The sequence below is a fragment of the Rana temporaria genome, chromosome 9, assembly GCF_905171775.1.
Source record: "Rana temporaria chromosome 9, aRanTem1.1, whole genome shotgun sequence".
In the NCBI taxonomy this organism is placed as follows: Eukaryota; Metazoa; Chordata; class Amphibia; order Anura; family Ranidae; genus Rana; species Rana temporaria.
Genome location: NC_053497.1, coordinates 47,401,794 through 47,428,142, shown reverse-complemented (window position 1 = coordinate 47,428,142; position 26,349 = coordinate 47,401,794). Strand labels below are relative to the sequence as shown.

Below are 26,349 nucleotides of genomic sequence, written 5' to 3'. Positions count from 1 at the left end.
GCAGCGCAGAGAGGCAAGCCAGTGCTCCCAACGCTGCGCCAGTGCTCCCAACGCTGCGCCAGCGTGGCGTGGGTTTCGAAGGCATAAGCCGGCGTAGGTGGAAGTAGGCGTGACCCATGCAAATGAGGCGTGACCCCATGCAAATGATGGGCCGAGCGCCAGACAGATACGTATCACAAACTGCGCATACGCCGTGACATGGACGCATCCCCCTGCGCCTGCTCACAACCACGTCGGAACTACTGCCTAAACTACGCCGGATCACTGCGTATGGCGTGAGCGTAACATACGCCCAGCCAGACACACGTCCAATGTAAAATACGCCAACTTGTGTTCCTGGTGCAGACCTTTGCATGTCTGCTGCTGGGTTGCACCTCCTTTAAGGGGCATAACTTTACGCCGGACGTACAACTTAGACGCACCTCGAGTAGCCTGCGTTGGGCGCACGTACGTTCGTGAATCGCCGTATTTCCCTCATTTGCATATTTGAAGGGCTAATCAATTGGAGCGCCACCATGTGTCCAGCCTAAATGTGTGCCCATCCTACGCCGGCGTAGGCAAGTTACGTCGGCGGGGTGAAGCCTGTTTTTAGGCGCATCTTAGTTTGTGGGTCTGACGCACAGATACGACGGCGCACATTTGCACTTACGTCGGCGTAACTTGTTATACATCGGTGTAAGTGCTTTGTGAATCTGGGCCCTAGTGTCCTAACAACCAAAGGTGCTGTGCACTGTCAGTTTCCTAGCAACTAACAATGGGGTGCTGCCTGTGATCCAAACATCATTACAGTTAAGCCTTCACCCTTAAGTTATAGATTTTTTCTGCAACAAACCAAATGTTATTCATCTACAATTTACATCTACCAATGAAATCCTGTTATTCGCATATTTGCACGCTTACCTGTTTCTTCTATTTACCTGTTTCACCCATAGAACCAAGAAAGTGCATTTTTGATACCAGAGTTTTGCAGATAACACAGTAACAAATTGTAAAAGCATTTAAACCCAAATAAAGTGATGCTAATTTTTCGTTAATACTATGAAAAGTGCTTAACCTGTAGTTAGGAGAGAAAAACATTATTTTTTACTTGCTTCAATTATGTATCATTATGCTGAAATTAAAACAACTTGCGTGTAAATGACTGAGGGAAAATGGAGCATTTTCTGAATATTTTTTTATGTAATTCACATTTTGACTTGATTGCTGTGCCATATATCTATAATTGTGCTATGTATACAGACTTGTAGATTTTAGTGATTTATCAGTGTTTTGCTGCATCCTTTCCCACCCCCAAAAAAAGGTGGAAAAAATTAAATCCTAAGCCTCGTTTCCAGATGTTTCCATTAGTAATGTCTTTCTTCCTGACCAGACTTTAGGTCATGACACAGGAAAGAGTAATGCCCTGTACACACGATCGGTTCATCCGATGGACCGGTTTCATCGGACAAACTGATCGTGTGTGGGCCCCATCGTTTTTTTTCCCATCGGTGAAAACAAATAGAACCTGTTTTAAAATTTTCTGATGGTTAAAAAACCGAACGTCTTTGGGGAAATCCATCAGTCAAAAATCCACGCATGCTCAGAATCAAGTCGACGCATGCTCGGAAGCATTGAACTTCATTTTTCTCAGCACGTCGTTGTGTTTTATGTCACCACGTTGGACACGATCAGATTTTTAACTGATGGTGTGTAGGCAAGACTGATGAAAGTCAGCTTCATCAGATATCTGATGAAAAAATCCATCGGTCTGTTTTCATCGGATGAACCGATCGTGTGTACGTGGCATTAAAGTTGTTGCTATCCGGGCTAGTTCCAAAGTTCACTTTATGCTACCATCCACCATTGAGCTACGAATAGAGGTTTCATTATTGCATAACAAATTCAACAAATTCATATTTTAGAAAAGCCTACCTCATACCACATCAACATTCTGTCATTAAACCCTGTTAGAAGCTGCTGGACTTTAAAAGGGCCCTCCTACTGGTGACTTATCCCATTGCTGTACCCTACAACACACTGACCCTCCAGTAGAGTTGTCAACGGGGATCGACAGCTGAGTGTTTCTGTCCACTCCCCTCTATGTATTTGTATAAAGATGTCCATACACTATGCAATCTGGTTGTGTATTTAGTGATAAGGGTGATCACTGATTGGTTGCATTTCATTTAAAAAACATCCACCCGGGAATGGGAGGGTGGATGATGCACAGTGTGTGCTAATGAGGTCAGCTGGTCAACTCCTTCCTGTGTAATGCAAAAAAAGTACATGAATGTTATATTGGTGCATAGGGAAGCTGGAATTTAGAAACAAAAGTGTACAAAGGTGACCGTACCCTTTAATAATAGGGAAGAAGCTCATCTGCTCCTTTCTGCAGCCTGCTTCAAAGGTTAGGGGTGAAGAGGTGGCAGCAAGCTTCATGGTGGCAGCAAGCTTCAACACAACCCAATACACTTGTTTAGGCTTCTGCAGGTATGTCCAGGAACTAGGTGTCAAAACTTTATATCTGTATGGGACCCTGCTGGTGCTTCCATAAACACATTTTCGTTTTTGTTGCAGCTAGGCTGTAACCAGCATGAGCTTTGTTATGTTTTCTGTGTTTGTTGATTTTTTTTTTCTTAAACCCACTGTGTTGACTGCTACTGCCTGCTGCTGTTGAGAGCCTCCAGATGTTAATGTGAGAAATAACAATGTATTGAGTTATGAATATTTATTTTGTGTTGGAAAGTTTTATTCCAGTGATATGGACAGGAAAAGTTAGTATTTTGAGGACCCTTCTAGAAGAATCTTGTCTGCTGAATTCCTGCCTGGCAAGGAGGGCCCTTTCCTCTCAGTCTGCTGCCTGAATAGTGTGCCAGGCTGAGGGTGCCTATCCTTGCCTCCCAAGCCTTCCGACTGGGAAAGGGGGGGGGGGCAAATACGTTTGTTTTCCCTTGCTGCCCTTCTTGGCCCAGAGTGTCCAGACTGACCTGTGACAGAGGCCTGAGGAGTCCCACACTGGTATGAGGCATAGGTCTAAGAATCTAAAAGGTATTTGCCCATCTAAGAAAGATCCACAAACTATTCTGTGACAGAGGCCAATAAAATGGAAGCTGCATGGGATTTTTATGAGGAGTCTGGTGTTCATCTTTTCAGGGTTCGTGTTTCTACAGTATATAGTCTGGAGAACCACTTTCAGTTGCTGTTACTTGAAGGTCTAGGTTATTTATTTATTTTTGTCTCTTTTGGGCAGGGGCGTACTGACAACTCATGGGGCCCCCAGGCAATAGGAGATTATGGGGCCCCAAAGACAGTATACACACACATACAATATACATACACAGCATACACACACAGACACACAATATACACACACAGTATACAGTACATACACACAGAATACACATACACACACTTAAAAGGTACTGGAGAGGCAGGGCAGCTATAATCTTGGGATTTTTTAAAAAAACACAGATTTTTACAAACTGTCCCTGGTTTTATTGAGGCTGGCAACCCTGATGGGCCCCCCTAGTGGCATGGGACACTCGGACAGTGCCCGAGTACCTGAATGGTCAGTCTGCCCCTGCTTTTGGGGTATCCTGTGTACTAACCGTCTCTTCCTAAATTATTGAAAAATTTAAGTGGAAGGAAAGGGTGAGTTCAGCGTAAATGGTCTTTTTTTTATCAACTTCAGTGGAATTTAAAAATCATGTGACCGCATTTAAACTGATTAAAAAAATGTATGTACAGTGAACAGTATACAGCAAGGGTACGGGGGGAGGATAACCATTTGAAAACAGACTTTCCACTTTAGACCCCTAAAACAAGCCTGACACTGGGTTATTGCTACTGGAGGGTCAGTGTATTGTTGGGTACAGCAATGGGATGAGTCACCAGTAGGAAGGCAGGAGGGCCCTTTTAAAATCCAGAAGCTTCTAACAGGGTTTAATGACAGAATGGTGATATGTGGTATGAGGTAGGCTTTTCTAACATATGAATTTGTTATGCAATAATGAAACCTCTATTCTTAGCTCAATAATTGATGGTAGAATAAAGTGAACTTTGGAACTAACCCAGATAGCAACAACTTGCCACACATTTGTGACAGTGTTGAATTGTAAGTCTGTTAACTTGCTCCACATTTTTCACAGGCAAGTTGTGCACTTGAAGCACAAGTTCTAATTGTCACTTTTACAATTTGTAGCAAATTTGCATGGCAAGTCTCTAGGAAGAGCAAAGTTGCAGTGGTGAGTCTACAGCAAGAGCTCTGAAAGTCTACAGCAGGGGTAGGCAACCTTGGTGCTCCAGCTGTGGTTAAACTACAACCCCATGAGACATTTCAAGACTTTGACAGACATGACTCTCAGAGGCAGAGGCATGATGGGCATGGGCGTCCGCTGAATTTTTTTTAGGGAGGGGCGCTTTGGCAGCGGCGATACACAGTCGCATTTAACCCTTTCTTCAAACGCTAGCGGGGATTAAACGTGCCCCACTAGCGGCCGAATAGCGCAGCTAAAACGATGGTAAAGCGTCACTTTTTAGCGGCGCTTTACCGATAACACAGCCAGCTGGCAGTTTGAAATAGCTCTTGAGATAATTCATCTTCACTCCATGCTCATATAAATATAGCCTAGAGAATGTACAGACCCCCCTTCAGCACAGATGGACCTCCCCTTCAGCACAGACCCCCCCCTTCAGTACAGACCCCCCCTTCAGCACAGATTGACACCCCATTCAGCACAAACCCCCCTTCGGCACAGACGGACCCCCCTCCCCCCATCCCATTCAGTACCTCAGATCACTCAAAACCGCGGCACAGACACAGCAGGTTCCCTCCCCCTGAGTACACATAAACACTGGAGGGGGGTGGCTTCACTCTGCTCGCTGTGCCTGTGTGACATCCAGCCCGGGACCGCTCAGATAGCCCGCAGCCGCAAAACTCTTCAACACCTTCTCGATTTTCCAGGGGGGTCAATTGTCCCCCCTTGCCCTATGGAGCGGACACCCATGATGATGGGATTTGTAGTTTCACCACAACTGGAGTGCTGAGGTTGCCTGCCCTTGTTACCCTTCTGCCACAGTGACCCCTGTGGAGGGGTGACCATTGCACAACAAAACTGAACCAGAACTTACAGCAGACCTGCAGAATATTTTCAAAGACAGTTGATCTGGAGTTATGCAGTTATGTTATTGCTACAATTGTGCAACAAACTTGTGAAGCCTAGAAAGTCTAACAATAGCTTGGCAAGTCATTTTCAAACACACAATTGAAGATGTAATAGTAAAATATCCCCACGCATAAGATACCGGAAAGCAGCTGCATCTACTTTTGCTAGTCAGCAAAATTGGTGTGTCTTGAAAGCTCATTAGCCAAGCACATGGTGTTGTATAATGTACTCATACTGTATTAAAGCTAAAAATGGTCAGACTGAGAGTCTCTCATCTATAGCCAATGACCAGATTTAGTTCTTTAGAAGGCAACATTAGAGATTTCTTTGTATTAATAGAGGAAGTCGGAAGATTATTTTTAGTAAAGTTTGGGGCCATTTTTAATTGGACTATTGTGACCAGTTCTAATGTAAAAGTTTTGAAAATGTTTGTAAAGATTCAAACAGCACTTAAAGAGACCCAGTTTCTTGACCAATAATTTCAGAAAAAATATTAGTATGAGATTATATGTGCAATTAAGGTATTCATGTGATTTACCGGGAAATTTTCCCTTGATGTCAGCAGTCCATCAGACTCAAATTACACTCTACAATATTCTTCCTTGTTCCTTCCTCTTTAGTAACGCTCTACCCCCACCCCCATCCTCAATACAGCTCCTTCCCTCCCCCCCAGTATGGTTCCGATTCCTCAGTATAGCAGTCCCACTCCATATAACACACTTACCAGACCTAGATGGTTTAGAATGAAGGCTGGTACACAGTGGCTGAATATTGGATGGTATTGGCCAGTTCAACAGAAACCAGCTGACATTCGGCCGTTGTGTACAACAGCCTGTCCGACAGAAGCTGGCCTAACATCTTTTGAATGGACATGCTAGAAAGCTAGAAGCTGATCGACATCCTATCAGCGATGGCAGGCATTGGCCATTGACCAGTGTGTTCTGGTGGGGGGAGAGAGCAGTCCGCCTGTCAGAACACAATAACTCAGTGGGGAGATCGCTGTACCAACATCACATAGTTAATACAGCAAGTTCCGCTGGGTTCAGCGAATAAAAACCTGCCTGTGTGAACCAGGCATAAGGGAAGTCCACCCTTGACTGCATCATATGACTGGAGCTAGAGAGTAGCAGCCTCCCTCGCTGTGGTTGGACCCCCCTATCCCTCCCATTATCTATACCTCTGCTGTGCTAGGAAAATGACTCTACTGTATATGGCATGACCAACATTTTCTAGCAAGTTGAAGCGGACATTACAAGTGTAGCACCCTCTAGTGTGCTAGAAATTTAGATTGGTTGTGTTTGGTGTAGGTAGCATCACAGGCAGCATCACTGAGACCTACCCCCTACTTCTAGAAGGTATTGGAACCTTCTAGAAGAGTGGGAGGGGAGGTAAGGTGGAGCTGCCTGGAGTATTCTGAGAGCCCTGACCAATCCCCAACTTGGGTTGGCAGGGGGAAGGCCCCCTCAAATACTCTGGGTCAGCCCAGCTGGAGAGGAGAGTTTGGGTGGAAGTTGCAGACGGGGTGACCTTGGGCCTGGGTTTGGGTACGGAGCCAGGACCGTCCTGGCTAGGAGGCATGGGAGCAAGGAGAGGACAGCGGGAGAACACTGCCAGGCAAGTATCAAGGAGAAACAGAAACAGTCAAGAGGGACGGTGAGTGACACACAGTCAAGAGGACTTGGGATGGAGCAGTCTGGAATGGGTGCAGAGCCAACCAGGAGGGCTATGGTGGCAAGGGCAGTGGAAAGGAGCACTTGTAGCCAGGAGGGTTGGCAGTGCCTGAAGAGGTGGTACTGGGAGAAGTAGCCACAGATAGGACAGCTAGCATCAAAGACTTCCATTTTTCTGCACCATAGGAATAGTAAAGGGAATTCATCCAGACCCAGCTGAGATTGTGCCAAGTCTGAAACCAGTGCTAGCTTGTCCTGGGAGTGATAGTCTGCAAGCAAGTGTGTTCGGGTTGTAGAGGAGGAGAAGATTTATATACTGGAGTGTATATACTTCAAGTCCCTGCAGAGTTTCATTGTTCAAATGGGCATCCCATATGCACCCTTCCCCATCCAAGTTCAATTCCCCTAATAAAAAAACAAAACAAACAAAGCTGCAAGGACTGCTTCTAATTTCTGAGTGACTGAAAATGTATGTGCCTGGCTGTGCAGGGTGGAAAATGACCACATTCACCGGAGGCCCTTACAAAAGTAGCACTAGACAAGTCAATAAAAGTCATATATGGAAAGAAAAAACACTGCTAGTAGGTAAAAAAAAATCTTAATTATCATGTATTTACCTGAAATTTTAAGTTGTTGGCAGGGTCTCTTTAAGGCACCAAAAGATTTGCTTAAAGGGGTTGTAAAGGTTTGTTTTTTATTTTCTAAATAGGTTCCTTTAAGCTAGTGTTCACAGCATCTCTCCTCAGGGATCTAGTCCCAAGGGAGGGGGCGAGCAGGCTGACTAACCCAGAGCCAGAACGGCTCAGTTGATGGGAGGCAAGCTTACTGAGGAGGAACAGGAAGTGAGAAATTCCGACAAAGAGAAAAAACATTTAGAAGGGAAATCGAATGGAAAAAGGTAAGTGAACCAACAGTGCACCAGCTTAAAGGAACCTATTTAGAAAATAAACAACAAACCTTTACAACCCCTTTAAAGTGGATATAAACCCTCCATACACCCAGTGAAGTGAACAGCTTCAGATGATACACAGAGATTAACCGAATCTCCCTATAAAGGTTTTATATGTATATCTGCTGTCTTCACATTTATATACTGTTTAGAAAGTTGAGATTGTGTTAGGAGATATTATCTTCCTGGTTATCATAGAGTGTGATGTCTGGGCATACAGCCAAGATAGTTAACATTGCTGATTGGAGGAAATGCACACACCCCCTCTCATCATAGGCAGAGACTCTCAAAGCTGTTTTGTAATAGGAGCTGCTCTCTGCTACTCTATTTTAGCAACCTCCTTTGACAAAAGATTCAGGCTGCTTTTGTCTAAAAAGTCAAAAAATATGTCAGGAGTTCTCAGGCTGATAACAGAGGAACCGTTCAGAAGAGAGCTACAAGACTTAGCTCATTGAAAAGAGATAACAAAATACTGCAGATATATGTGCCCAGCTCAAATTTCATGAATCAGATTTACATCCACTTTAAGGCATACTAAATTGGCCCTATTATTAAAACATGTAGTTTTAGCATGCCTCAACTGCTATTAACAGTAGCACACCAGAAGTAGTGTTTTAGCTTGAAGAATCAGGAGTCAATCTTCATTGCCTTAGAAACCATTCAATTCAGCCTTGAATTTCCTACCTGTATGAAGATTAAGACAAAGAATCTGATTTATTACAATGGACGCTTCTTACTTCTTTCAGACGCTTTCATACAGTGCGCACATCATAACCATGTAAATGCATATAAAAATGCAATTTAAAAAAAAGAAATAACCAGACACACAGATCAGTAACAGAAAGGACTTTAATCCCCCACTGCACCCACCAGCATCTGTCTCTCTCTCTCTCCTCCATGCTATATGTACTGGGGAGAGGGAGGGCGACACACGTTTTTAATGTAAAAACTTGTGTGTAGACAATATTCTGGATGATCTCTCACTTCCTGCTCAAGTCCCAGAAAGGCTCCTGACTCGAGTGACTCAGAAAGGATCCAGACCAGCTAGATGTACAGATTGTATAAGTGGTGCCAGGACCCCTGTGATCACGGCCAATAAAATCCTCTTACGCTTTCTGTCTCCTCCGTGCAGGAATGCTTTGTACAGTAGGTTTTAGGTATCGTGTCGTTTGTGCATATGTCCTGTTTCCTAGATGAACCAGCATGTCCACCCCTCAAGTTACATCAAGGTTCACAGAGGGTATCAGAAAGCCTGGGTGCTGGTCTCTCACTTGTTTTAAGGCACTGCTTCAGGGGCTATAACCCAAGCAGAACAACAGCCCTCCAGATCCACAAGCCAGAGACGGGGAGGGCTAAACGGTGGATCCATTTTTTATAGGGGCAAGGCAGAGGGTCTCGTCATGAATTTCTTATATGCTTTAAGAACCTGGTAACCATGGACACCAAGAACATGAATTGATTGGGTGTTTGTCTCATTATGCAGGTGAAAGCAGCACTGCTGTGCAGGATCTGTAGAAACACACAGCTTTTAAAAACCTTTTTCGAGAAAGCAGTGCCAACGGCCATTCTGATGCAAAAGCATTACATAACGATGCAGAATAAATCTGTACACTTCTGGAAATCGATAAGGGCCCTCTCAGGGTAAATCACACAATATGAATGAATGTTTTGGGTGTATCAGAAAACCCAACATCAAAAATGGCAACAATTTTGTTAAAAATGATTTATTTATTTTATTTATTTACCTCTTACGAAGTGTACTGAAACATTAAGCATAGTTACGCAATGCTTCAGTCGCATATCAGAGTTGGATCAGCCCCAAACATTAATGCTGAGACCATGAGGTTTCAAAGGAAGTGCCCTTCCATGTCACCTAACCCCTCAGGTAGTCCATTCCCTGAAAGATAATCACACGGTGCTTTCTAGCATCCATTCTGTGCTGCTAAATGTTACTCTCCGATGTCCCAGGGCAGTATCTTGGTTGTGCAACTCCGAGGTGGACATGTGTCTCTTTGTCCGTGCCCTGCGAGGGTAACTGTGGCTCTGGAATAGGGTGTAGTCCCCATCAAAGGAAAATCTATGTTGATAAGTCCTGGGAGGTGCTTTGGAGCCCACGCGATTTTGACCGTCAGCAGTTACCAGACATAGAGAGGTGGTGGAGCCAAGAGCACTGGTCTCTGTGTGGTCTCCGTCAGCAGACAGAGAAGATAACAGAGCAACTGTCTGAAGATCACTGGAGGTCCTAGTTCTCCGCTTGTCCTTTTCAGTCAGTGGCACCAGAGGAGGTGAACGTGGTTGGTCCTCTCTTTTACCAGGGTCTTTGCCCTCCAGGGGGGACTCTTTGGAAGATGGAGGCAAAGGTTCATAGTTATTTTCTCCCAGCTTGGCACAGGAGTTGGCGCAGGCCATGCCTTGCTGCCCGTTGGTTTGGGAATAAACATTGCTGACTCTGGCTTTGCCTCCTTCCTCCTGGCCACTGTACACTTTATATCGGATCATCAGGATGATGATAAACACCAGAACTGAAGCCACAATGATCCCTCCAATTATGATAATCATAGTACCCCCCAGGAACTGGGTATGAAGTGGTCTGCACTGTCCGCTCTCTTCTTTAGTGGTGAACTGTACACATCCTACCACTCGTGTGGCCGTCAAGGAGGTCATTCCATCATCATAGACAGCTAAGACACAAAGGTCATACTCACGACCTGGAGCCAAATCATTCACAAGGAAACTCCTGTTGCTTGGGGGGATCATTCTGTAAAAAAAGAGATAAAACATAACTCTGAGGATGCAAAAATATTTTTTTTAACAATGAAATGTAAACAAAGAAAAAAGAAAACACAAATTAAACTATATGTTATTGAGTCCCTCCTAGCCCCCCCATTTTGTGTTTTCAAAATTCACCAGCAGAGCCACCTGTAGGTGAAACCTGATATTAATAGACAACTGTTCACAAGGCTTGTGAGTGCTATGGGGTAAAACTGGAGAAAAAAGAATGACAACACAAGTATTGTTGCTCACAGTAACTGATCGGACCCTTTGTTTTATAGTCCATAAAATTAGAGGAAAGCTGGCGAGTTGCTAAAGGTCCACATCACGTTTTCTTTTTTCCAGTCTTAATTAATCATTTGCAAAGTGTCAGTCCTGGCATTCTAAACAAAAACAGAATTGGCCTTGTTGACTTATGCCGCGTACACACGTTCGGAATTTCCGACAACAAATGTTCGATGGGAGCTTTTGGTCGGAAATCCTGACTGTGTGTAGGCCCCATCGGACATTTTCTGTCTGAATTTCCAACAACAAAAATTTGAGAGCTGGTTCTCAAATTTTCCGACAACAAAATCCGTTCTTGTAAATTCCGAGCGTGTGTAGCCAATTCTGATGCACAAAATTCCACGCATGCTCTGAATCGAGTACAAGACGGAAGCGCTCAGTCTGGTAAAACTAGCGTTCGTAATGGAGATAGCATATTTGTCACGCTTCAACGGACTGAAAAGCACAAGGCTGAAAAGCACGAATTGTCTCTCACCAAACTTCGACTAACACGACTGGTATTGACCTTCCCTTTTCTAGTGCGGTCGTACGTGTTGGATGTCACGCGTTCTTGACGTTCGGAATTTCCGACAACATTTGTGTGACCGTGTGTATGCATGACAAGTTTGAGCCAACATCCATATCCACGGTTTTGTTGTCGGAATGTCCGATCGTCTGTACACGGCATTAGTGTGCAGGAGAATCTGATAAATTGGTGAAAAGAAAAAGGGGACATTTTAATTAGATATACAATACATTTAATTCCACTTTTACACCAAAAACGTAACACTGAATTCTCCACTGCCCTGTGCCCCCAACACACACTTAACTCCTCTTGTCCCTGCTGCAATTATCTGCTGTGCAAATAATCTTTTGCCGCCCACATCTGCCAGTGTACTGATCCATACACATTTAAACAGCAAACATAACCACAGGGGCTTTAAAGCAAAAAACTGCCTGCAATGGCTGGCTAGCAGTGAGAGTAGTCAAGTGACAGAGCTGACCAATGAAAGGCTCTTCTTACTTCCATAAGAAGAACATAGGTGAGCACTGGACTCTCATTGGCAATAGGAACTGGAGGAGGGTGTTGGGAATCCATCTTTACATTTTTGGTGTAGAATTTTGGTTAAGATTTACAAATATATGATAGTATTAGTGAGTTATTTTATATTTAATGTGTATCAGCTGTCATGGTCCTATTAGCTAAAACAGACTTTGGGCACATTAAAAAAAACAACACACTGTGCAGTAATGATGTCTGCAAAGCTCTAAAACATCTGTTGCATTTTCAGTTCATTTAAATATAATTTCCGATTAGGTGCTTTGGCTTAGATCACCTTGCAGTTCATCAATGCTCTTTGAATTGCATTACTGAATAAACTATATTAACAATAGTATTGGGACGCCTGCCTTTACACGCACATGAACTTTAATGGCATCCCAGTCTTAGTCCGTAGGGTTCAATAAGTTTGCCCACCCTTTGCTTACATTTTTAGGGAAGGCTTTCCACCAGGTGTAGGAGTGTGTCTATAGGAATGTTTGACTATTCTACCAGAAGCGCATTTGTGAGGTCGGGCACTGATGTGGACCAGAAGGCTTGGCTCACAGTCTCTGCTCTAATTCATTCCAAAGACGTTCTATTGGGTTGATGTCAGGACTTGACTCTTTGCAGGCCAATCAAGTTCCTCCACCCCAAACTTGCTCATCCATGTCTTCATGGACCTTGCATTGTGCACTGGTGCACAGTCATGTTGGAACAGGAAGGGGCCATCCCCAAACTGTTCCAACAAAGTTGGGAGCATTAAATTGTCCAAAATGTCTTGGTATGCTGACGCCTTAAGAGTTCCCTTCACTGGAACTAAGGGGCAAGCCCAACCCCTGAAAAACAACCCGACACCATAATCCTCCCTCCACCAAATGATTTGGACCAGTGCACAAAGCAAGGTCTATAAAGACCTGGATGAGCGAGTTTAGAGGGGAAGAACTTGACTGGCCTGCACAGAGTTCTGACTTCAACACGATAGCACACCTTTTGCCAAACGCTGCTGCCCCTGGACACATTTGCAGTGGGTATTTTTTCTGCCTTATAACACCCCTGCCTCTAAACTCCTCTAAATGCCTATATGTGCATGGATTTATGAGCTAACATGCAGGGTCTTTTAAAGCCAGAAAAACAATAATGCCAAATGCCCCTAAAAGCAGCATTAAAAACATCCAGTGTGTGTGTGGCTATAAACAAATATAGGCTTAAAAAATAAAAATGTATCAAAAACCACATCAGGTTTACTTTAATGTAGGTGCAATGAAGCAAAATATTCACATGTGGGATAGGCGAGGACCAAAATTATGAAATTTTAGACAAGCATTGATGTAAATGATCCATGTCTGTTTCTCCAGGAGAAGTACATTTTGGAGTTTTAAAAGTATTCATTTATTTATTTATTCATGTAATTAATTTATGAAGCATCAATATGTTCCACGTGTTCATTCCTGTCCCAGAGAAGCTTTCAGTCTAACATGCATACATGTTTTCTAATGGCTGTCTGGAAGGTAGCTGAATAACCCACCAATATGTTTAGGTATCATGGACAGAGACTAGAGCATCTGGTGAAGACCCATATAAACTTCATATAGACAGTGCTCCTGGTAGTAACTGAACTCCAGCACTGTGAATCCATTAAGCCCCCATAAAGTTAATTTTAAATCTCAGTGATTTGTGTTTACTACAAGATATGTGTTGTTTATATCACCAACGTAATAAGTGGAATTGAATGGCTTTTTAAGTATCTTTCAAGGCTCATTAAGTATAAGCGATAAATATTTGTGACCAGCTGGGAAATTACAGAGTGTGGAATTGAGAGACATAAGAAAGAAAGAAAATAATGTGAGAGGTGAGTACAAAGATAGGAAGGTGTACTCTGCAGGAGATGTATGTCTGGGGCTACTTACTGTCTACAAAGAATATGGAGTGTCTCATGTAAGGTCTCTGTACTTATTTATGATTTTCTGCAGACAATATGTTTTCTCTTTCGCCATATGTTATATGAGAATGTATTGGTGTCAAAAATCAAAATATAAAGGAGTTAACCTGACATGGGGTAACACCTGGCTAAATGATGGTGCAAGAAAGGAAATAAAGAAAGATGATACAGCAGAAAATGTAAGGGGAGCCAGCAGAGGAACAAAGATAGGGACATGTAGAATGAGAGGTAAGGTTATGGAATACTTATGTCTCAAAAAGGGAAAACCAATTAAAAAGACCAAGTACAGGATGGGTTGCAAAGAACAGACAGGGGAAGAAGGGAAGGTCAATGAATCGGGTGCCTTGAGAGGGTGAGTGAGAAGGGCAGAGACAGAAGAGAAAAAACGGTAAGTGAAGGGAGAAGGATGTCTGGAATGGAAATAGCAGGTAGACTGAGCATAATTACAATATGCAATAAAAATGAACGGGTAGAGCATCTGGGGTGGGATGATGGGTACTGTAGATGGAAGAACAGGGATGAGTGGGATAAAAAGGGTAGGTCGATAAATTGTGAGCAAGTGATAAGGACAAGGAGTGGAATTTTAGGTATGGTGAAAAAGGCAAAAATATACGTGAAAGCTGAAATAGGTTAAGGAGAAATGAGGCTGGCTGAACAATGAGAAAATCACATAGAAGAAGAATGAGAGAAGTGAGAAGAGCAAACAGTAGAAGGGTAGGAGAAGTGAGAAGGGAAAACAGTAGAAGGGTAGGAGAAGTGAGAGGAGCAAACAGTAGAAGGGTAGGAAAAGTGAGAGGAGCAGATGATAGAAGGGCAGAATTGAAAAAAAAAAGCATTTAGTAGAATAGAAGTTTAGGAGAAGTGGGAAGACATTAGGAAGGCAGATGACAGGATGGCTGGAGAAGTGAGAAGGGCATATTGTGGAAGATCAGGCAAAAGAATAGTAGAAGTGAGAAGAGCAGACAATAGAAGGGCATATAATAGAAGGGTAGGCAAAGTGAAAAGGACATATTGGAAAAGTAGCTGGGGAAGTTAGAAGAGCAAACTGTAGAAGAGCAGATAATGGGCAGGAGAAGTGAGAAGGGCAATATGTAGAAGAGCAGACAGTAGAAGGGTAGAAGAAGTGAAAAAAGCAGACAGTAGAAGGACAGAGGAAGTAATGCCACGTACACACGATCGGTCAAACCGATGAGAACGATATGATGGACCGGTTTCATCGGACCAAACCGATCGTGTGTAGGCCCCATCAGTTATTTATCCATAGGTTAAAAAAAAAGCAATCTTGTTTTAAATTTAACCGATGGATACCTAACCGATAGAAAAAAAACGATTGTTTGTAGGCACATCCATCCGTTAAAAATCCATGCATGCTCAGAATCAAGTCGACGCATGCTTGGAAGCATTAAACTTCGTTTTTTTCAGCACATCGTTGTGTTTTACGTCACCACGTTCTGACACGATCGTTTTTTTAACTGATGGTGTGTAGGCACGACTGACCATCAGTCAGCTTCATCGGTTAACCAATGAAAATGGTCCATCAGACCGTTTTCATCGGATGGACCAATCGTGTGTACGCGGCATTAGAGGAACATACACTAGAAGGGTAGGAGAAGTGAGTAGGGCATATTGTAGAAAAAACAGACATTAGAAGGTAGGAGAAGTGAGAAGAGCATACTATAGAAAGGCATGGGTAGCTGAGAGAGCAGGCAGTAGAAGGGCATAAGTGAGACGGGCAGGAAGACTATGATGGAGGGGTAGAAGTGAAAAGTGCAAGCAGTTACAGTTTTGTAAGATAAGCAGAGAGAACAAATGTAATCAAAATGCAGTAAGAAAGGGCAGGTAGAATGCTATAAAGAAAGACAAAGACAGGTAGAATGGAATGGTCAGGAAGAGTAGAAAGAGAGGGAAAATGTCAAGGGAAGTACAACATGTAATTACAGTTATTTGGTGATAAAGGTTTCCAAAGAAAGATGGGCTAGCTGTGGAAATTGCTATATGTTGAAAAGGTTAGGTAGTGTGTGAAGGGCAGGTAGTTTAATCAATTACATAGTGAGAAGTGTAGATAAGAATGCATCTGACAAAGACAGAGACCTGGATGGATAGTGAAGGTAAAGTAATCAGTTCTGGATTAGCAAGAGTCTACCATTAAAGTCATTTATTTTGCCTTAGGTTTATTGATCCCTTTTTCCTGCAGACTTACTTGGTTCCTTCTGGAACCTCCTGGCAATCAAAACAAATGCATGTTTTCCTGCAACCAACACTATAGTCCCCCATCCAATATTTATGTTCATCCTGAAAGTTGGTTGGAGAACTGCCCAAACATTGAGGCTTTTGTGTTTGTTTCTGATGTATTAGCAACATAATCATCTAAGTGTTTCTGTTGCTACAGTATCTCTCACACATTATCAATAAATCAGTGTGCTATTCAAGAGCAACTCTAGAGCATCTTATACTGCTGGGGTGGAATAGGCTGGCTCATAGGCTACACAAAATGCCAACAAATAGGTCCTTAGCATATATTTTATTCTATGCCTTTTCACAGCTTAATTTCTCTAAGGCCCCGTACACACGACCGAACATGTCTGCTGAAACTGGTCCATGGACCAGTTTCAGCAGACATGTTCGGTCGTGTGTACGGCCGACCGGACAGGTTTCCAGCGGACATTTGTCCAGCCGACCGTTTTCCGGCGGACAAATGTTTCTTAGCATGCTAAGAAACATGTCCGCTGGAAGCCTGTCCGTCGGACATGTACAGACTCACCGTACATGTCCGATCGGCCGCCATCCCTCGCATGCATCAAAGTGATTCGACGCATGCGTGGAAGCATTGAACTTCCAGGGCCGCGCACGTCGCCGCGTCATTGTCACGGCGACGGCGCGGCCACGTCACCGCGTATCATGTACGTGCGGATTTCTGTCTGATGGTGTGTACAACCATCAGACAGAAATCTCCGGGCGGACATGTCCGCTGAAAACGGTCCGGCGGACCATTTTCAGCGGACAGTCTGTCCGTCTGTACAAGGCCTAACAGCATATACAGCATGTGCCATGACTAAGCACTAACTGTGTGCGAAACGCGTCGGCTGTCCCCTTATGTGACTGTATATTTGGATTTGCATGTCCAGTTTTTATGAAATAAAGACTACTTATTCAAGTTCCTTTGGAGTGCGGCTGTCCATCCATTTTCACTTTCCCATGTTTGCCTAGTGCATTGCCAGCACCTTGGATTCCTGGGAGGTTCCTTGATTTGTCTGCTAAAGATCCACCTGGAGCGGTGACTCCTTTTCTCAGCATATACAGCATATTGTGGCAGTTTTAGTACTTTTGCATTGCTTAAAACCAACATGGTATTTTCTGTGTCTTTAAATCACAGTTTCAAGAGTCCTTGTTTCTCTGTGTACAATATCCATCTTTAAACACTATACACTCTTCCCTAAGTGTTAAGCAGATTTTCTCCCTGTCTGTAATGTTTATCTACAGCAAATATTACCTCTCAGTTCCGTTCTGCTCAGAAATCCTGAATCGGCCCATTCTAAAGTGTTTGCCATGTCTGACATTCTCTTTCTTTACACAGCGAGGAATCTCATTACGGAGGCGATGGATAAGGTGCAGATCGTGTCAGTTCAGTGATTCCCATAACGGAAAAGCCTCCATGGACCACAGGTTTTAGAAATAATACTAGGGTAGAGATCTTTTAGTGAAATGGGGGTGGTTGATTGGGACATAGCTAAAAGGTTTCTCTGTTCCACACCATTTCGCTTGTTTCCAGCTAAATTGCCTCTTGAGATTGGTGAAAGCTGCCCTTTGAGAACCAATTCCATAGTGCAATCGTCAAAGCCCCTACTTCCTTGATTTTCAACTGTCTGTCACTGCCACTGGCATTGAGCAGCTGAGACTGCCAGTCACAAGATAGGGAAAGTAGAATATAAAAAAAAATTAAGCACAGTGATAGTTTCCAACTAAGGCCCCTTTCACACTATCGGACCGTTCAGGTCCGCCTGTCAGTTATTTCGGTGGACCTGAACGGGCACTCCATACTTTTCTATGGAGCGTCAGATGTCAGCGGTGACATGTCTGCTGACATCCGACCTGATCTGATCCGCTAAAATCACACGGATGGCGATACGTCGCCATCCGTCCATGGTGGATTGGATCGGGTGAGATCTGATGAAAAGGCACATGCTGTCCGTTTGCGTCCAATCTCTCCAAAGGAGACAGCGGCGCTGGACAAGCCCCTCCCCGCTCAGTGAGCAGAGAGGGACTTGTCATCTGCCGGCTCAGCGGAGAGATCTCCCACTGAGCTGGCGGACTGCTGCAAGCGGATACATCTCTGTGTGGAAGGGGCCTAAATAGCATATATGTACTTTTTTTGCAAAAATATCAAAGCTTTCCATTAAATCTACAGTCACTTACTTGTCTTGTCACATTCACATGTCCATTAGTAATGTCTTCATCCTGATCATACTTTAGTACTTTAGGTCATGACACAGGAAGGAGTTGACCAGCTGATCGCATTAGCACACATTCTGCATCATCCACTCACCCATTCCCAGGTGCACGTTTTTTAAATTAAATGCAATCAATCAGTGATAACCCTTCTCATTAAATACACAATATACAATCAAATTGTATAGTGTATGGCCATGTTTATACACCGAAAATTCCTAGTTGTGATTTCAGTGCCATTAATTGTTAACGGCACACCAAACACAGAAGCAAACACACATTTTGCCATGTGAAAAAACAAGGGGAAAATGAAAAAACACACAACCCACAAAACGCCAAAATGTCCCATTAACCCAGTGTTTCTCAATTCCAGTCCTCAGGCCCCCCCAACAGGTCAGGTTTTCAGGATTTCCATTATTTTGCACAGGTGATTTGATCAGTTTCACTGCCTTAGTAATCACCACAGCCTTTTCATCTGAGGGAAATCCTGAAAACCTGACCTGTTGGGGGGGCCTGAGGACTGGAATTGAGAAACACTGCATTAACCACATGTAGTGCACTCAATTGAAATCAACAGGCTGCCCTATGAGTATCACAGGAAAAATTAGAAACTTGGGGCCAGATTCACGTAACACTTACGCCGACGTATCTTGAGATATACCACGTAAGTGTAAATGTGCGCCGTCATATCTACACGCCGTGCCCATAGAACTAGATACGCCTAAAAAATAGGCTTCCTCCGACCGACGTAAGTTTCCTACGCCGGCGTATCTTGGGCGCATATTTACGCTGGCCGCAAGGGGCGCTCCCATTGATTTACGTGTCGAATATGCAAATGACTGAGATACGCCGATTCACGAACGTACTTGCGCCCGTCGCAGTAATATACAGCGTTTACATAAGGCGTACGTCCGGCGTAAAGTTATTCCACATATAGGAGGCGCAACCCATGCAAAGGTATGGACCACGGAAAAGCCGTCGTATTTTACGTAGTTTACGTAGTACTACGTGAATAGGACTGGGCGTAGGTTACGTTCAGTGATTCGACGTATCTTAGGAGTTCTTTCCGACGTGATTCTGAGCATGCGCACTGGGAGCGTCCACGGGACGGCGCATGCGCCGTTTGTTCGGCCCATCATTTGCATGGGGTCACGGTTCATTTATATGGATCACGCCCACTCCCACCTACTTTGAATTAGGCCGGCTTACGCCTACGAATTTACGTTACGCCGGCGCAACGTTGGGAGCATTTCCTTTGAGAATACTGTGCTCGCCACTCTGCGCAGCATCGGCGTAGCATATATTCGATATGCTACACCGGCATAAAGATGAGCCCAGGTATGTGAATCTGGGCCAAAATGTGTGCTCCCACTATGCTAGATGTGAAAGGGACCTGAAAGTGACACGAGAACACGAGGCTCCATTCACACGTTTCCTTGCATTTCAGAAATGCACTGCACCAAAAATCGCAGTAAAAAACGCATTAAGCTTCACTCTAAAAAAAAAAAAAGTTCTGAAGATTATTTTGGGAGATTGCTGTGTGTAGGGCAGCCCATTCAGTTGGATGGGCTGCCCTATGTGTTATGAGAGAAAATGGTCCAAAACACCTCCTCACAAAAAAAACACATTTGGGAATGTGAGTTCCCGCTATGCAGAGTTGTGACTGGGGCTTGACAGCTGAGTGTTTCTGTTCCTCCCTCCCTCCTCCCTGTACTTGTATAAAGATGGTCATACATTATGCAATCTGATTGTATATTGTGTCTTTAGTGATAAGGGTGATCACTGATTGATTTCATTTCATTTAAAAATGTCCACCTGGGAATGGGAGGGTGGATGATGCAGAATGTGTGCTGAGGTCAGCTGGTCAACTCCTTCCTGTGTCATGACCTACAGTCTGTAAGGAAGAAAGACGTTACTAATGGAAATGCCTGAAAACATGTATTAGGACAAGAAGAGGTAAGTGTTAGTAGATTTATTGGAAAGCTTGGATATTTTTGCATAAATAGTACATGCTATATTGGTGTTTAGCGTGGCTGGAAGTCAAAACAAAAAAAAGTGTACACAGGCGAACTTACTCTTTAAAATCGATGAACAATTTAATTAGCTGGAAAGGTAAGTATCTACCTTCTTCATCTTCTTTCACAGGGTACTTTGGCCTCAAAATTGTTTTTAAGCTGACGGGGTTGCTTTGAACGTCAACCCCCAAGACGCTGACGAAAATTAGCTAGATTCAGAGAGATTTAGGCGGGCGTAGCGTATCTCAGATACACTACGCCGCCATATGTTAGAGCAGCAGGTCCTGTATTCACAAAGAAGTTGCGCTCTAACTTACGGCGGCGTAGTGTAACTGGGCCGGCGTAAGCCCGCCTAATTCAAATGTGGAAGATGTGGGCGTGTTGTATGTAAAATCATTGTGACCCCACGTAAATTACGTTTTTTACTAACGGCGTATGCGCCGTCCGTGGACGTATCCCAGTGCGCATGCTCCAAGACTCATTGGTTTCAACGTGAACGTAAATTACGCCCAGCCCCATTCACGGACGACTTACGCAAACGACGTAAAACGTGAAAAATTCAACGCGGTTCCGACGTCCATACTTAACATTGGCTGCGCCATCTTTTTGGTGGTTTATCTTTACGCCTGAAAACGCCTTACGTAAACGGCGTATCTTTACTGCGATGGCCGTGCGTACGTTCCTGAATAGACGTATCTCGCTGATTTACATATTCTAGGCGTAAATCAGCGTACACGCCCCTAGTGGCCAGTGTTAATAGGCAGCTAAGATACGACGGTGTAGGAAGTCGTATCTTAGCAACATTTAAGCGTATCTCAGTTTGAGCATACTCTTAATGTTACGACGGCGCGGATTCGGAGTTACGACGGCGTATCTACTGATACGCCTTCGTAACTGTAACTGAATCCGGCTAATTGTTTTTTATATCTTTTTTAGGGATTCCATTAGTGACATGATGAGCAAGAATCTATTTCATTCATCTATCTTGCTCTTTATATTTCAGATAATGGTGTCAATGCCTCCAACAAAAGTTAGTGACCCCTATGTTATTGATTTGTGATAGGAGGTGAGTGTGATATTTAAGGAGCAAACAGGTAATCTAACCTATACAATCCCACCCAAAACTGAAATACCATTTTAGGTGTTGCTGACCTGTAGACAAGATATCCCAGAATCCTCATCCCCTTATCACTGATGTCACTGTCTCTCTGTGCATAATGCTGAATGACAAACAAGAGTCTAGTAGACATCCAGGGTATGATAAAGTTTGAAACACAAAATCATAAATTATAATATAATAAATAACTATAAATAATTATAACAAATAATAATATAATAATAATAATAATACAAATTATTCAATAATGTAATGTAAAAGGTTTAGGAGATATTTACAGAAAATACCGGCAGCGATGTCTAAGGCGCATGGACCGTAGACACCGGGCGCAGGCGCACTGAGCGTGCTGCTTCTAACCGCGATCATGCCATTAGTGGCGGCACCTGCACGCATGCGTGGGCGGGACGTCATTGCTGCTCCAGCCAATCACAGCGCTGGAGCTGCGATACCCAGAAGTCATCCCTGGATATCATAGCGGCAACGGAGGAGGTCACCCAGGACCGCTGCGGGGGCTTCAATCTCATGTGAGTACTACATAATGAGCTAGTAGGTTACTTTCATACTCATAGATCTGAACTTCCCGAAAGCTAAGCCCATCTACAATTGTTCTATGGGACAACATGCCGTGCTGAAATTCCTTTTTCCACTTGACTGTAGCCTTTTTGTATTCACTTTATTTAGATTAAACTGGTTAGACACACTACCCCTGCTAAATTTCTAACAAGAAGAAGAAACCATGTTAAAGAATGACTACCATATATGATCCTACAAAGTGCAGTATGAGTATAGTGAGTAGAAGAAGGATGGAAAATCTAAGGCAGGGAATCTGACCAAGGGAATTCCAGATAATAGAATCTGTGGGGTATTACAATTAGACTGTATCCGCTAAATACTGCAAATAGTTTTAATGGTCTGTATATGCAAATCAACCCCAAAATCATAACATCTTACCTGTACACCAGAGAGTCATCTAAAGAACTGTTGTACTGAATCTGATACATGCGAATCCCAGGAATATGGCGCTCCGATGGCCATTGAATGACAACTGAGGTGGTTTTTAACTTGTCCACAACTATTCTCCTGTCCTGTAGGCTTTTGGTGTCATTGAAGCCAGATTTGGTGGAGGTTGTGATGTCAGAAGAGCCAGGGTCAGGTTCTTTTATGTGAGCTGTGTTATTAACTAACAATGGAAGTGGTACTATTGCCACTTCTACTGGGGCAGTGGCCTCCCCAGCTGCATTGGATGCTATACAGGTGAAAGAACCACTGTCCTTTAGTGTTGTTATCACAATATCCAAGGTTCCATTGTCATGAGCCACTATCCTTGATGTATTGTGGATAAGCTTTCCATCTGGACCAATCCAATGGAGGGAAGGTTCAGGATCTCCTACTGCTTTGCACTTGAGGTTTACAGACTGTCCTTCCATGACAAATGTTTTGCTGGCATAGTGTCGAGTAATAAGAGGAGGTTCACAGATAAACTCCTCCTCTTGAATTGACCAAAAATACTTGTCCGTTAGCTGTTCTGGAGAAGCACAAGTCTCCAGATCATCTTCTCTTGTCATTCGTCTCAGCCATAAGAGCTCACAGTTACAGTGTAAGGGGTTTCCACCAAAACTAATGGACAAGGAGGAACTGGAGCCTCTTGTACTGGCCAACACTTGAGACCTGAGGAATAGGTTGTCTGGAGGCAGTTTGTGCAGCCGGTTAGAGGTCATGTCCAATCTTACTAGCTTATGCAACATAGTAAATGTTCCTTCAGCAATGTAGTCTATGAGGTTGTGATCTAGAGTTAATGTATTCAGGTTGGCCATTTGCCCAATGTCATCCCAGGGCAGCTCTATTAAGTTGTTATAGGATAAGTCAAGGTCTTCCACAGTGGGAAGAAACTCAACGAATGCTCCATTCTGGATACTATTAATCTGATTGTTGCCCAAAATCAGATGGCGCAAATTGCCCAAGCCACGGAAGTGTTCACATCTCAAAGCTGAAAGCCGGTTACTGTTCATGTGCAAGGCTCTCAAAGAACGCAAATCAGAGAATGCCAGGGGTACAATCTGGCTAATCGTGTTCCGTGAGAGTGTCAAGTGCACCAAGTTGGTCATATTGACAAAGTCTTTTCGCCGGATGATAGTGATAAAATTGTCCGTCAGTCGTAGCTCCACTGTTCGACGGTCAATGGCTGGTGGAACAAATAGAAGTCCTGTCTTGGCACACAGCATCGTGAGTGTTGGAGAGTTAACCTGGCAAATGCAGCGACCGGGGCAATGTTGTCCTCTCCCAAAGGTCCCCAGGGCTCCCATCAGCAACAGGCATAGCAGCTTCTCCATGGCCCCTTGGCCAAAAGAGTCTAAAAAAGAGAAAAAATAAAGTTTAATATAGAAATAATATAAAGAATATATGTAGTAGACTGTACGAGAAAGGAAAGTAGAAACTGCCCTTATGTTTTTACTCTGAAAGTTTAAAAACATTATGGAAGGGTGATTTTTTTCCCTCGCATAGCAACTAAATTTATGTCTGCCCCCTTAGCACTTTCCATTGCATCAGGCTCTGTGCACTTTTCATATGGAGATTAAGTTACAAAGAACTGGATGTGACACTGTTCTGGCTCTGAGGTTCTAAATGAAAATTCAGCCCGCCACACCATGCCCTACTCTTTAATGGGCTAACCTGCAACCTCCAGTAAACAATCAGTAAAAAGGAAAACAGTATAGAGGCACTTGGGATAAGAGTAAGGCCCTGTACACACGATCAGTCTAAACCGATGAAAACGGACTGAAGGACCGTTCTCATTGGTTAACCGATGAAGCTGACTGATGATCTGATGTGCCTACACACCATCAGTTAAAAAACCGATCGAGTCCAACGCGGTGACATAAAACACAACGACGTGCTGAGAAAAATGAAGTTCAATGCTTCCAAGCATGCAACGACTTGATTCTGAGCATGCGCGGGTTTTGAACCGATGCTTTTGCGTACTAACTGTCGGTTTTGACTGATCAGCTAGGCGTCCATCGGTTCAATTTTAAAGCAAGTTCTAAATTTTTCGACCGAAGGATAACGGACCGATGGGGCCCACACAGGGTCGGTTTGGACCGATGAAACTGAACTTCAGTCCGTTTTCATCGGTTTAGACTGATCGTGTGTACAAGGCCTTAGACTCAAAAAATACATTATCTTTTGAAAAAAAAAATCATCGGAAAATCTGAATTTTGTACTTATCTTAAAATACTTTTTTTTTCATCTATATTTATAAGTTTTCATATTTCACAAACCAATACAAATATTACAATATTTTGCATAACCCATACCCACCAAATCATCGTTTGTATATACACTCGAAACTCGAAAATTTTGAATATCGTGCAAAAGTAAATGTATTTCACTAATGCAACTTAAAAGGTGAAACTAATATATGAGATAGACTGATTACATGCAACACAAGATAGTTCAAGAAGTGATTTGTCATAATTGTGATGATTATGGCTTACAGCTCATGAAAACCCCAAATCCATAATCTCAGAAAATTAGAATATTACATGCAATCAATAAAACAAGGATTGTACATAGAACAATATCGGACCTCTGAAAAATAGAAGCATGCATATGTACTTAGTACTTTGTTTGGGCCCCCTTTGCAGCAATTACTGCCTCAATGTTGAATGGCATGGAAGCTATCAGCCTGTGGCACTGCTGAGGTGTTATGGAAGACCAGGATCCTTTAATAGCGGCCTTCAGCTCTTCTGCATTGTTCGGTCTCATGTCTCTCATCTTTCTCTTGGCAATGCCCCATAGATTCTCTATGGGGTTCAGGTCAGGCGAGTTTGCTGGGCAATAAAGCACAGTAATCCCACGGTCATTGAACCTGGTTTTGGTGCTTTTGGCACCAAATGCCCCATAGTGAACACGCGACAAATTGTTTCAGAGCATGCGCCGGAATTTTGCGTGTCAGAATTGCTATAGACGATCGGATTTCCCAATAGGATTTTTTTCCGTTGGAAAATTTGAGAACCAGCTCTCAAACTTTTGTTGGCAGAAATTCCGATAGCAAAAGTCCGATGGAGCATACACACGGTCACAATTTCCGTTCAAAAGCTCACATGGGACTTTTTCTGTCGGAATTTCTGATCGCGTGTACGGGGCATAATAAGCAATTGTGAGAAGCAAACAGCTTATCAGGATGCGTCTAATCTTCATAGAGAGATAGTTGGAGGCATGGGTGCAAAGAAAGGTCTGTGTGGCCTTGGAAGTTTAAAATGACCAAGACTAGAAACAGTACTAGAAACAGGCTGAACCTCTAGGTTTAGAATGGTGAACAACCAATAAGTGCCAAAATGGGTCCTTTAATTTGTAAGCAATCATAGTAAACTGTGACCCTTCAGGGCTAAGCTCATCAGTTAAGTACTAGTAGGGCCACTGGTAAGATATAACATTTACAGGGGAAGACACAGGAGTGTACTAGTGACCTTTGCAACCAGAATCAGCAAATAAGTGGACGATTTGAGCCATAAAGTCTTGCATGACAATAGTATAAACCTTAGTCAAAAGACTGGAGGATCAAGCCACACATGATGAAGCCAAAGAGGACTCTGAGGACAAGATAGATTTCAAGAAAAAAGGCCAACATGACTCTACATGTAGGCTGCAGAGGTCAGCACAGTCAGTAGATGCACTGCAAACAGCCCTACCGCCATTAGTAGAGTGGGAGCTTGGGGCACCCATAACAGCAGGACTGTTCCCTCCATGTACAGAGTTAACCACATGATAGGAGTGCAATGTATAGGCTCAGGGTAGGAGGCAAGGCCAAACCCAAACAGCTGGTAAGTAAGGGGTGAGAGTGGGATGACTGGAGGTGACCAGTCACTTTAGGCAGGCAACATGAACAGATCAAAGATTGAAGCTCCACAAGCCTTTACAAGCAGGAGCAGTAGCAGGGAAGCGGGGAATGTGTGTGAGAAATACTCCACCCAGCAGTTGACATCAGCACTCAG

General features: G+C 43.5%; 1 protein-coding gene across 1 annotated transcript in view; it reads right to left on the bottom strand.

The window, feature by feature from the left end:
* Positions 1 to 8,594: 8,594 nt before the first annotated feature.
* LRFN1 (leucine rich repeat and fibronectin type III domain containing 1) overlaps positions 8,595 to 26,349 on the bottom strand; it is a 213,001-nt gene continuing 195,246 nt past the window's right edge. The window contains exons 3-4 of the mRNA XM_040323373.1: positions 22,310 to 23,708; positions 8,595 to 10,521 (exon numbers count right to left, since the gene is read on the bottom strand). Of these exons, the coding sequence (XP_040179307.1) occupies positions 9,672 to 10,521; positions 22,310 to 23,688 (2,229 nt within the window). The 5' untranslated portion in view covers positions 23,689 to 23,708 and the 3' untranslated portion in view covers positions 8,595 to 9,671. The remainder of the gene's footprint in view (positions 10,522 to 22,309; positions 23,709 to 26,349) is intronic.